The sequence below is a fragment of the Hemiscyllium ocellatum genome, chromosome 37, assembly GCF_020745735.1.
Source record: "Hemiscyllium ocellatum isolate sHemOce1 chromosome 37, sHemOce1.pat.X.cur, whole genome shotgun sequence".
In the NCBI taxonomy this organism is placed as follows: Eukaryota; Metazoa; Chordata; class Chondrichthyes; order Orectolobiformes; family Hemiscylliidae; genus Hemiscyllium; species Hemiscyllium ocellatum.
In genome coordinates this window covers 40438026-40450832 of record NC_083437.1, presented here as the reverse complement: position 1 = coordinate 40450832, position 12807 = coordinate 40438026, and the positions used below count along the sequence as shown (strand labels likewise).

General features: G+C 38.3%; 1 protein-coding gene across 4 annotated transcripts in view; it reads right to left on the bottom strand.

Annotated features, from left to right (window-relative positions):
• Positions 1–817: 817 nt before the first annotated feature.
• Positions 818–12807, bottom strand: part of clstn1 (calsyntenin 1) — a 91067-nt gene continuing 79077 nt past the window's right edge. For all 4 annotated transcript variants that reach the window (XM_060852340.1, XM_060852342.1, XM_060852341.1 and 1 more), the window contains 5 exons: positions 8221–8391; positions 6867–7012; positions 5666–5801; positions 3831–4015; positions 818–3704 (listed from right to left, as the gene is read on the bottom strand). In XM_060852340.1, coding sequence (XP_060708323.1) covers positions 3510–3704; positions 3831–4015; positions 5666–5801; positions 6867–7012; positions 8221–8391 — 833 coding nt within the window. In that variant the 3' untranslated portion in view covers positions 818–3509. The remainder of the gene's footprint in view (positions 3705–3830; positions 4016–5665; positions 5802–6866; positions 7013–8220; positions 8392–12807) is intronic.

Genomic DNA, 12807 nt, shown 5'->3' with positions numbered 1-12807 from the left:
CACATTGTAATTCCAGCTTCACGTCATTGTAGGGCACATTGGGAGGGGACAAGTTTTCTTTTCAACAGGACAGCTGTGCAGTCTTTTGGATTCTCAGTAATAACTTCATGATAAGTGCTGATACAATGATAACCCTATCTTCCTCATTTTACAGTTGCCTAGTTAATGTCAAGCTTTTTAAAAAATAATCCTATGATATTTATTCTCAAAATTATTCAATTTCAGAAAAATACAATTCCATTTTCACCATACAGAAATTGCTGGAAGAACTCTAGTCTGCCAGCATTTGTGGAGAGAAATCAAGAGTTAATGTTTCAGGTCCAATGACTCTTCCTCAGAACGCTCGGAAGGAAATATCAACTTTTGTTTCTCTCCACAGAGATGCTGCCAGACCTGCTGAGCTTTTCCAGCAAATTGTTTTTGTTTCTGATTTACATCTGCAGAGCTTTTGGTTTCCACTCTCACCACGACAGAAAAAGGTTCCAACAAACATTCACAAGAAAATTCTGGTTGAGAAATGTTCACGCAAGTGAATGCCAACATTATCACCAAATTTCTCAACACAGCCGAGGTGTGCACCACCTCCTGAATTGTACTTCTACATTTACTTATGCAGGCCGGTTTGTACAGACAATTAATGATCAACAATGCAACGCTACCAGAATGTTCAAACTACTATTCCATGTATTTTTATTTCAAGTGGATTTTTAGTAGATGTTTGGATTGAAACCCATTAAAAATACAATACTCATTGTTTTGCATGTGGGAAACAATGAGGTAAGTTTGAGCAGTTTTACATATTAAAACAAACAAACACTGGTTTTAAAGGTTCTTTTATTTTGACACTGCAGTGCAACGGGCAGCAACTGTGATCACCTCAAGAAATCACATACAACAGAACTCATTAAAACATGCTGGACAATATTGTAGTGTTTACAGCTGGAAATTTATTGTAGCTCAAAGACTGTTCAAACTTGTCTATCATACAGCTCTGTAGGTAATACCCATATTGGCTACATACAAGTAATAACATGATTACACCTTGGTTAGCTTTTAACATGATAGCCTTTAAGTCTAATACATTATCTACGATGACAATATATGGATAGACTTCAAGTCTCATACACAACATGAACACAAAACATCTATGTCAGACAAATACTTTAAACATAAGATTTATACTTTTCCAACTTTGAAAAAAAAAACTATCACTTGTTTAAACTTGACAAAAAAACAAGTAAAACCATATTTCCCCACTGTTAGGCAATCTACAATTTAAAGTTACAAAACATTTTGACTATTCCACTTCCTAGATGTACATCATTAATTATGCTATTTGCAAAAATCAAGGCACTCCCAACCAGCTCATCTCAATCCAGTTCATATTACTGTTTCTGCCCCAGGAACAGATCCTAATCCAAAGAATGGGAGAAGCAAGAAAAACAGACCTGGTTTCAAGGGATGACTGTGGCCACAGCGATTAGATGCTATACGTCTGGAAAGGATTTACAAAAATCCTAAAATTGCATTTTGTACAAAAGCTCTACATTCTTAACTTGCATTTAAACAAGAACCTTGCATCCACATGGACTTCAGTAGAAATCTCATTTTCAATCTTTAAAACAAGTGACTAATTCAGTAGTGTCCAAACATATTTTCCACCAGTAGCATAAATACTTTGGGCCAACTCTGGAATATAATGCTTTGTATACAATGCTTCCAATTATCCACCAGTAGCAGTTCTCTCTCTCTCTCTCTCTCTCTCTAATAACAGGACAATTCTACAAAATATTAGTCACTATCCTTTTCACCACTACACCAGCCAGACCTCTTGGAAAACCCAAAACATTCGTGGAAAGCTAATTTGCAGAGAGGAATAGTTTAGCTAGTATAATATCTGAATTTTGGTGATAAAAATCAGTACCAATTACTGATATTGGCATTCACAAAGCAGCTAAGAACTGTAACAGATAGAGGGCAGCCTCTTCTTGTCGTTTTGATACCATAAGCAATGCTTAACCACATCTGAACTTCCGGTTTCCAAGGTTAACTCCTAAGTAACGCAAACCTACAAATTTCACTTCCCCTTCTTTCTTTTAGGTACTGAAATACCATTGGATATCCCTATTTGAAGCGACAATCAACACTCCTGGTTTCAGGATGTAAAACTGTAGCAACGTTGCAATGCTTAAAACTTTGAAGTTGTGCAAGACTTTTTCCAACACTAAGTAATTCAGGGATGACAAAAGGCCAAAATCACATTAGTCCATTACATTGGTTTTCTTGAGAAGCCAAATTAATCTAATGCTTTTTATTCACTATACATTACCTCAGTCACAAAAGTTCTCAAATTTTTCATCTGTTATAATCCTGCCAATAATTTTGAAGATTCTCAGAGATCCTTTTCAATTTCTCCTCCTTTCTTCAGTCAGGTCTGCTATGTACATCTCATCGAAGCTGCATATTTTAGCACCTTTCTGGCAAACACTTTCATATTAATTAAAAATTCATTTAAAAACAGAGGCAGAGAACTGTTTTAAAACCAAACACATGATTCACAAATGAGCCAATTTCTTTGTACAATTCCAACTACGATATTACCAGGAGAAACCAAAGTTTACTAAATGTAAACAAATAGTTTAAAACTACAGTACAATTCAATGTACAGGAACTATTGATAGTTATTTGAAATGTGCATGTTCCAACAGGGTTGGTTCTCAAAGAAAGCCTCAAGTTTATTGAATCCATCTCTCCCCATCATACAGCATTCAATTTAAAAAGACAGTATTAGATTTGCTCGGTCTGTACAGAGTCTGCTTTCTGATGACCCAGTCACCCAATGTAATTGACTTTTACTCAGCAGTTGCTAATTCTCCATTCTGGTTAATCTTTACCTTACTTTTAAGTAGGAGACATTTTATGAGCAAGGAGTTCTATGCCAAACAGCACAGTGCATTTAAAACTTAAATATTGGTTTGTGCTGGTTGAGCAGTTAAAATTGCTCCAATAATCTCGCTTTAGTTTAACATTTTAACACATTGAAATGTATACTGCAGCAGTACAACTCCATGTGGCATCAGTAAGGATGACTTTATCAAAACTGTCTCTTTAAATTTCTGCTTTCCCAATTCATTTGGCCAATCCCTGTTTTCACTACCACAAAGACATTAATTACATAATTTCAATATATTTACAAAATATTAAAAATCTTGTTATTTCTCTACGTAAATCGACCTTTTCTGCAATTTTTTTCCACATGCACGAGAAAAAAATTTATGACCAGGCCAAAACCAAGCAACTTTAAACGCTACTCAATGCAATTTCTCTTTTCAATGGAAACAGAAAATAGCAAAGCTGCCTCTTAGAGCAAAGGGGACAGTCCTGAAAATTGTGTGTATTGTCTAGCTAAAGTCACTCATCAGATGACAAGAAAAAAGTGCAAGATGGTTCCTTAGGTCAGATGGAGTGAGCAACAAAGTCTCCAAAAGCACAAAGCAACAGCAGGGAAATCAATAGGTAAGAGTCGAGTCATCCCATTCAAGTTGCTGCTGTCTGTTAACATTCTGCTGGTCTTCCTGCTGACCTTCTTCTTCCTCACTACTTTCAGATTCTGCACTGGTAATGTCATCTTCCTCATCACCTTCTTCACTTTCTTCCTCCTCTTCCTCTTCTTCCTCCTCACTACTATGTTGGTCCTCATAGGTCTAGCGAGGCAACATAATACATTAAAGAATTTAGTAATCTCTGCCCCTTCAAAATGCAAATAAAACCCACAAATATTTGGCTGCACAATTAGAAATTTCGAAGTTTGGCATTAAGTAGCCACTTACCTCCATAGGATTTACTGTAATTGTCAAGGCTGAATCATCCCAATCCATCTCATTCTCTTTCCCATTCTCTTGATCTCGCATAGTCCGCTGATGTGCGGCTCGGATTCGGAAAACGCCAAGGATTATCATGAAGACTAGGAAGCTGACGCAAACCACAATGACAACTGTCGCTGCACTAGGAACAACTTGAAAGAAAAAAAGAAAAGTTGTTTTTTTGATAACTGAAAGGACAAATGCAAAGCTGAGAACATGGCTCTTAAGAACACATTTACTAAAACAATCTTTTACAGTGGACTGAGGCTGTTGGGAACTTTTCATTCTCCAGCTGCACATTTACAGGGAACTATATTGGCTATGTTTTATGATCAGATTAACCAAATTTCATAATGTAGCTATTTGGCATTTTTCATAAGTTTGACTTTAAGACCCCCAAGTCCCTTTAGTGTTAAGTAATTTGACTCAGGTCTTTAGAAAACCACTAACTAGAACCGTCAGGACATCCATGCAATAAAATCCACTGATGTCTGGTCACCATTTGAACTATGCTGAAAATGTGTTGCTGGTTAAAGCACAGCAGGTTAGGCAGCATCTCAGGAATAGGGAATTCGACGTTTCGAGCACAAGCCCTTCATCAGGAATTACACCATTTGAACTATACCAGGTGACATTATAACAAAGCTGATATAGCTTGTTGCCTTATGTCATCTTATCCAAGATACAGTCTACAATGTGGGGGTGGTGACTGGGGAGGAAGAACAACTGGAAAAATAATGAGCGCACACTTGAAATATTCTATAAGCAATTAAAATATGTTTTTTGCAGCCAAGACAATACACAGCACATGAATCATGTCTGCATAAAAAATATTTGAAAAGAGTGGCAAACATAAAAAAATTAATCAAATGCCTTATCAAATAGAAAGAGGAAGGGAATACTGAGTCTTAACCTAGCACCTGAAATCTGTTTAACTAAAATAAAAGGTGCGATGGAATAAAAAGGGCATAATCCCTTAGAGTATTTATAAGCTAAACTTAGTTTGCTGTAACATTGATCACAAGTACTTGTAGGAACGTTCTTCCTGAAGAAACTGCATACAGTGAAGCTGAGAATCGCAAAATCAAACCCTTCACCACAACCTGACCAAATGACAGGATAAAACTGCACTTGGCTTTATACAAGGAAATAAAATTTCCATATTAGTTTTGCTTGTACTTTGAAAGATCATTTAGTGTTTCACAAAATCTTCACAACACATCGATAGATACTGGAATAGGTCATGCTCTGAAGTAGCATTTCAGTTTTGAAAAGAACACAAGCCCATAAGTATGGCATCCATTGCTGACTTTTGATCAGCTAACTGCTTGATCTGACAATGAACTTACAATCTAGATTCAAAAAGCCTTAAACACAAGAACTGCTGAATTCTAATAAATACGATACCTTGATCTGGGGGCAAACTAAAAAAAACATTTTCTTCCTGCAAACATTGAAATAGATTTGAAACTCTTGGACAGCCTTAGAAAATAAATTTGATGTCTGCTGCAGATTTAGTGAACTCATGCATGGTGCTGAAGCATTCCAATAATGATTTAATAACTCAGTGACCTCTCCATTTCTCTCTTTAGGCAGCCTATGTATTTTCATACAATAAATTAACTAGCAAACAAACATTTCACCCAGGGCAGTACATTTGTTTGAACAAGAGTTTTATCAGGAATGTTATCAACTGAAACTTATTGTAAAAAAAACTTTTACAAAGATAAGTGAAAAGGCAGGGACTGCAAAATCCACTTTCTACATAACAGCTGCTTCCATTATTGAACATCTCCATATACCTGAGGATGAATGAGGGTTTGCCAGATTGTGGCCAGACAAGTCGACAGAAGAATGCTGAACTGGACGTACAAACTCCGGCTGTGCCAATACATGGTTGGGGTACTCCACCGGATTAGCAGTGTGAATTACGTTTACCTGAAAACAACATACATGCCCCTGTTAAACAGATACCTAAGATACTCATTACACAGCAGGTGAAGTTAAAACTGCACAAAATATAAATCAAACCAACCCCCTTTATGCTACAATTGACATACAGCAAACATTTTATTAACCATCATCTATGTCACCAGGAGCATGCTGGTTGATCAAATATGCCAGATAATCAAGAGGTCCACATAATCAACGTGAAAACACACTAAAGAAGAAAAAAAACATTGGCTGTACACATCACATTTTTAAAGCATAGATCACAAATAATGAAACTTTGCCTTTAATTTACGGTCAGACAGCCCTTCTACTTGCATTTAGGTGAAAGTGAGGACTGTAAGATGTTGGAGATTAGAGTTGGGATTGTGGTGCTGGAAAAGCACAGCAGGTCAGGCAGCATCCGAGGAGTAGGAAAATCGAAGTTTCGGGCATAAGCTCTTCAGGAGGAACAAGCCCTCATTCCTGATGAAGGGCTTATGCCCGAAACGTCGATTCTCCTGCTCCTCGGATGCTGCCTGACCAGCTGTGCTTTTCCAGTAGCATACCCTTAACTCTCACTTCAACCCTCAAATGACTACTGTCATTTCAGTAGACTGTGGTATGAGTAGAAACTGACTCAAAATTGAATCAACTATTGATGTGTTGTGAGATCATTTGATTGAACAATTTATTTACCTCAATGTAAGTGTACTTAAAAACTATAATGGGACAGAATAATACAGGAGTATAAACTGCAGTATTTGATATATATAATTTTTGCTGGTTTATGGAGAGTACCAGTTCATATTTTGCCAGTTAAATCAAATTTTGCTGTATCAATATGAAATTTACAATCTGCATACGACCAATTCCAAAGCATCCTCGGATAAGGTTCAATTGGGAGTTCTGAAATCAATATGCTAGTGAAAGTGATTAATTTTTCTTTGTACTGTCAAATATAATACCTAGGCTTTCAAGTTGAGATCTCATTGTCAGATCATCAATAATTTTGTCCAATCTTAAGCAACAAAAGCTAGCAAGCCTTATTCACCTTACGGAGATTTCACCTACCTCAACTTTGAATTCATTACTGGCATAACGTCCATTCAACTCTGAGCAAACAATTTTAAACTTCCTTTCAAACAGTGACTCGCTGTTCCAGTTTCGGTAACGGATCGAATGCAGCATCTCTTCATAATTTGCCATTGTATTCACACCTATACAAACCAAAACAATACAAGCACATAAAACAAGATATCATGGATTAGGATTTTCATTCCCAACTGACTACAAGCAGAAATTTAAATGGACAGCGCCGAGGATTTTCATTAAGCGAGGCGAAAATATTAACAAGGTTCCAGACATGATGCCAGATTTGTTATTTACACTTGCCACTGAGGAATAGTAACAATAACAAAGTTCAGCATCAGTGGGTTAGGGAAGGGGAGAAAGACAACCTTGATGGGATTGCTGGCCAGTGCTCTTTGCTGCAAGTGATCAACCTTGTGGCAAACAGCTTGCTGACAATTATGGCCATGTCTCTTTCTTAGCAATGGAGGAGACACCAGAGAAAATCTGGACCCAAAGGAGTTCAAGTATTCAAAAGTGATGGACAAACATTCAAAAAATGTAATATCAAATGCAGGGCTTTTGCTTCCTTAAAATGTCCAAAAAACACAAATCACATTCAGTGCCTGAAGGCATTGTAAACTTTACATTTTAAGCGGTTATATGACTTTTAGTTCGAGGTAATTATTAAGAATGATATTCCTCCCATTCAATTTTCCCTCCCATTGAACATTTCTCCCACACTCCAGCTATAGCTCCACAGGTAGTCTCTCCCAAATTCTTCTTTCACAGAGAGACGGGACAACAGGAGGAGTAGAACATTGCAAACAAACTTGGTACTGTTCTCATTCAGCATCAGGTATACAGTTCCAGCAAAGATATTTGAAATTGGTAGTCTCGTAACCACAAAGATACAATATGCAAACTTCTGTTTAAAAACAGTTTTGGGTACACTCCCATTTCAGAGGTATGCAGCGTTACTGTGCAAGGTGGGGGTGGCTTGTTAGTCGGACAGTAATATTTTTCCCATTTCGAATGTGTCCTTTAAAATCAGGCTCCCTAAAGAGCAACTTCCAATTTTTGAGAATCCCTATCTCAATTTCTGAAGGATAGTTAAACAAAACAATGTAGAAAATACTTTAGAAAACTGAAAAGGTAACATATTTGTAGGTCAATAACTACAGAAATGCAGAAACCTAATGCATAAATAATCTAACCACCTCAGGAGCCACATGCGAACTCACTGGACATAAACCTCAATTCAATAATTCACATGCAAGACAACAGTATCAAATGTTTCTCGACATGTGTATGACATATTTAAATTGCCTTCAGCCTCCAATATTTTAAAACTCACCTGTGATGATCAAACCAGTAGATGAGTTGCTCATCTCCATTCCCCTTTGCTGGAGCTGAGACGGATCAACTTCAAAGCTTTCCTGTTCTGCATTCAGCTCATCTCCAAGAACAGAGACTTCACACGTATCCAAATTGTGCATTATCTCCTCAGATACCATAGATTCTTGGACTATAAGCAAAAATTCCACTTAAGTTCCAATGCCATTGAATTAACTCCATGAAAATATCAATATAGATCAATTTTAAAATTCCCACAGCAATTTTGGATTCAGCTAATTAGTTTCAATTGGACCTGATACATCAACTGTTCAGAAATGCTGCTAACACCAAAAATCTGAGTTGGCTTTCCAAATGAAGTGATTTCAGAATTAGCAGGAATGTAGGATAGGTTTAATGTTTCTATGCAACCTACGTACCCAGAGCACAGGTCTAACTAACATGTGAAATTGAAACAAAAGCTGAAAATGTTGGAAATACTCAACAGGTTTGACAGCATTTGTGGCCAAGAAAACTCAGGGCTTCAGGTTGAGGATCTTTCATCAGAATTGTGTTGCAATATAGAAAGCTGCTTAGCAGATCAGTAAGAGCCGTGCAGAGTAAAAACGAAATAAAACAATGGTAATGAAGAATCTGCTGACAATATTTAGTCATTTGGTTTAACATCAAAGTATGCTATTCCTCATGTGTCACTGCTTCTCTCTTCCCATGATGCAGCTAACTAGTGGTTTGAAAGAAGCTCAACAATGTGGCCCTCAGCCGCAATGGATGTTCAGCATTTTGGTGCACTTGCAAAGGTTAGGAGGAAGACAATGTCTTGTGGCTTACAATGCTACAAGATTCACAAACTTTAAAATTAATTTCTTGACACTGTTTGACAAGCTACTCCATGGTTAAATAGCACTCTACAGATTACCTTAAAATTTGGGCCTAGGCTTTATAATTGTAACAGTAAGGATAATAGCATTCAATTATTGTGCAGTATGTCAGACCTAGTACATGCAGATTTAAATGCAAAAAAAAAAGAAGCTGCTGTCAAAGATGATTCATAATATGGACTGCAGCAGACCTGACTGATATCTGCATCTGTTTATGCTGAATCTGTGGACCAAGATTTATTGCAGGACATAAATGCAGGAGAGATATGGACAGATGTATAACAATATCCAATCTGAGCATTACCAGAGTTATATTCCTCTGGTGGATGACTGTTAAAACAGAAATCTTTCAGGAAAAGGAGGGAAAAAAAAAATCATTGCCACACAGCAACCATAAGAATATTGCAGCTTAAAGTAGTAAACCACCTGATCTCAGTCCTGTTCTGTGACCATGCACTACCGTTGCCCCATATACCTTAACCCCTCTTGTAACAGAGCTTGAAATTGGCAGGTACAATGTTGTGGTATGACAGATGTGGCTGCAAAGGAATCACAGTTGAGAACTAAATATCCAAGGATACACGTCCTACCAAAAGGATGGGAAAATGGTCAAAGGGGTGGGGGTTAATTATAAGATAATTAGATTCCCTACAGTGTGGAAACACGCCCTTTGGCCCAATATGTCCACACCGACCCTCCGAAGAGTAATCCACCCAGACCTATTTCCCTCTGACTAATGTACCTAACACTATGGGCAATTTAGAATGGCCAATTCACCTGACCTGCACATCTTTGGACTGTGGCAGGAAACCAGAGCACCCGGAGGAAACCTACACAGACAGTTGTCTGAGGCCGGAATCAAACCAGTGAACTTAAAATTGAAAGCAAAGAGTAATCAGAAGGTATGGAATTTGAGAGAGTAGAGTTCAGGAACTGCAAAGGAAGAAAAGACACTGATGGGAGTTATGCAAAGATATCCTAGCAATAGTCACTATGCGGAAGAAAATAAATCAGTCCGCTGAAAATGTATAAGGAATGCACTAATATAATCACAGAACGGGGTTTTTTTTGGGGGGGGGGGGGGGGGGGGGGGGGGGGGGGGGGGGGGGGGGGGGAGAGAAGGGGTTTCAACATGCAGGTGGACTGGGAAAATCAGTTCGGAAGAGCAATGGCAGGAGTTTCTGGGGATAATTTGGGAGGCACAACAGAAATTCATCTCAAGAAGAGACATTAAGAGGATGCCGATGCAATCAGAGCTGACAAGAGAATCAGGAACAGCAGACAATGTGGTGAAGATTAGTGGTAAGCTAGAGGATTAGCAGTCTTAATAAACGAAGGATAACTACAAAACTAATAAGCAGGGAGAAGATGAAATATGAGGGTTAGCTAGTTAGTAATATAAGATTGCAAGAGTTTTTAAAAAAATATATATAAAAGGAGAGAGGCAAGAGGGGACAGTACACCACTGGAAAGTGAGGCTGTAGTAGTAATAGGGAACAAAAACAGAGGAACGGAACACTTTGTCGTCTTCACAGTGGAAGACACCAGTATATCTTCAAAAGAGTTACTGGTACAGGTGAATGTAGTGACCATCATTACAGGAAAAGATGCTGGGGAAGCTGAAAGTAGATAAATCACCCAGACTGGGTGAATGACTTCCCATAGTTCTGAAGGTGATAACTCAAGATTGCAGAGGCAGTGACGATCTTTTAGAAATCACTGACATCAGGAAGGGTTAGAGGACTGGAAAATAGCCAATGTAACAATGAGACTGAAGATAGGAAATTATACGCCAGTTAGTTTGACCTCAGTTGGTGGTAAGATTTTATAGTGTTGATTATTAAGGAGAAGACTGGAGTACTTGGAAGTCATAGTAAAATAGCGCTGAGTCAGGGCTTCCAGGGAAGGTCATGCCTGACAAATATTTGAATTCCTTGTTTAACTTGTCCATTCCCTCCTCAAAGGACAGCCAGTGAATGTGATCTATTTGGATTTCCAGAAGGCCTTTGACAAGATGTTGCACAGAAGGCTGTTAAATAAGAGGAGCCTACCGTGTTAGGAGCAAGGTACTGCCATTGAGGATTGGCTGACTGGTAAAAGACAGCCTGGAGATAAATAATTGTCTTTTTCAGGACGGCAGATGGTGACAAGTAGAATTCTGCAGGAATCAACGCTGGGACCACAACTATTCACTTTGTATGTTAATGATCTGGCCAAAGGAACTAAAAGGTTTTTTTGCTCAGTTTGCAGATGAGATAAAGAGAGGTGGAAGGACAGGTAATGTTGAGGCAGCAGGACGCTGCAAAAGGACGACAGGCCAGGGGAGTCGGCAAAGACATGGCAGGTAGAATACAATGAGGGAAAAAAAGTGTGATGTTATGCACTTTAGTAGGAAGAATAGAGGCATAGACAATTAGTAAATGAGGAAAGACTTCGAAAATCTGAAGCACAAAGGGATTTAGGAACCCTAATTTAAGATTCAAGGTTAACATGCAGACTCCATTGGCAGTCAGGAAGGCAAATGCAATGTTAGCATTCATTCTGAGAATACAAGACTAGAGATGCACTGCTCAGACAGCATTTGGAGTACCAAGAGCAATTTTGGGTCTTGGGAAGGATGCACTGGTATTGAAGGGGGTCCACAGGATATTTAAAAGAATGATCGTGGACATAAAGGGCTTGTCATACATGAAGCAGTTGAGGACTCTGCCTGAAATCAATACTAAGAAGTTTGGATAGAATAGATATTTCAACTAGGAGAGACTAAGATATGAGGACAAGTCAGAGTGAAGGGACGACCCTTTAGAATTGACGAGGTGGAATTTCTTTAGCCAGAGGGTGGTGAATCTGTTGAACTCATTGCTGCAGAAGGCTGTGGAGGTCATGTCATGGCATATATTCAAGAGCAAGAAAGGCAGGTTCTTGATCAATCAGGAGAGCAAGTGTTATGGGGAGAAGGCAGCCAGGATCAAATGGTGGTGCGCAGGTGAATGGCCCAACTCTGCACCTATAACTTATGGTCAAAACAGCAATCTCTTTTTAATTAACGACTGCTCCAGCATCAGCTGCCATTAGCAAGAGCTCCAAACATTTACAACCGTTGGGATGTTAAATATTTTCATTAAAGATCTGAAAGTCACTAATTTTTAAAGGTCATGGCCCACCATCCTAGATTCCACAATCAGTTGAAATATCTATTTACCTAATCAGCTCTTAACACCTTAAAAGCTTCAATGAGATCAGCTCCTAATCACCCCTAAGTTCCTGCAGTTGATTCTCTGATCTCTCCCTGTAACCTGACCCTTGTAGTATGGGCATCATTCAATTAATTCCTTAGGTCTGTAGGCCCTCCAAGGCCAACATATCCTAGGATGTGGTGTCCAGAACTGCTCAGTAATCCAGGCACTATCTAACCAAGACTTGGCTCAGCTGTCACTCGACTTTAACTATCTTTGAATTACACTCCAGTCCTGCAGATATGAAATCTAACATGTAGTTTTTGATTTTTATATTTATTGATCAATAACATTTTAATGATTTATGTATTTGGGACACCTTTACTGCCAAGTCTACTGCTATTATCACTGCATCTAGCTTTACGTCATTTTGAAAGCATGTATATAAATCTTTACCAAAAGGTGGTGAAGCTATACTTGAATATTTTGAAATTCATCTGGTGCTTTGCCTACAATCTACAACAAATAATGGGC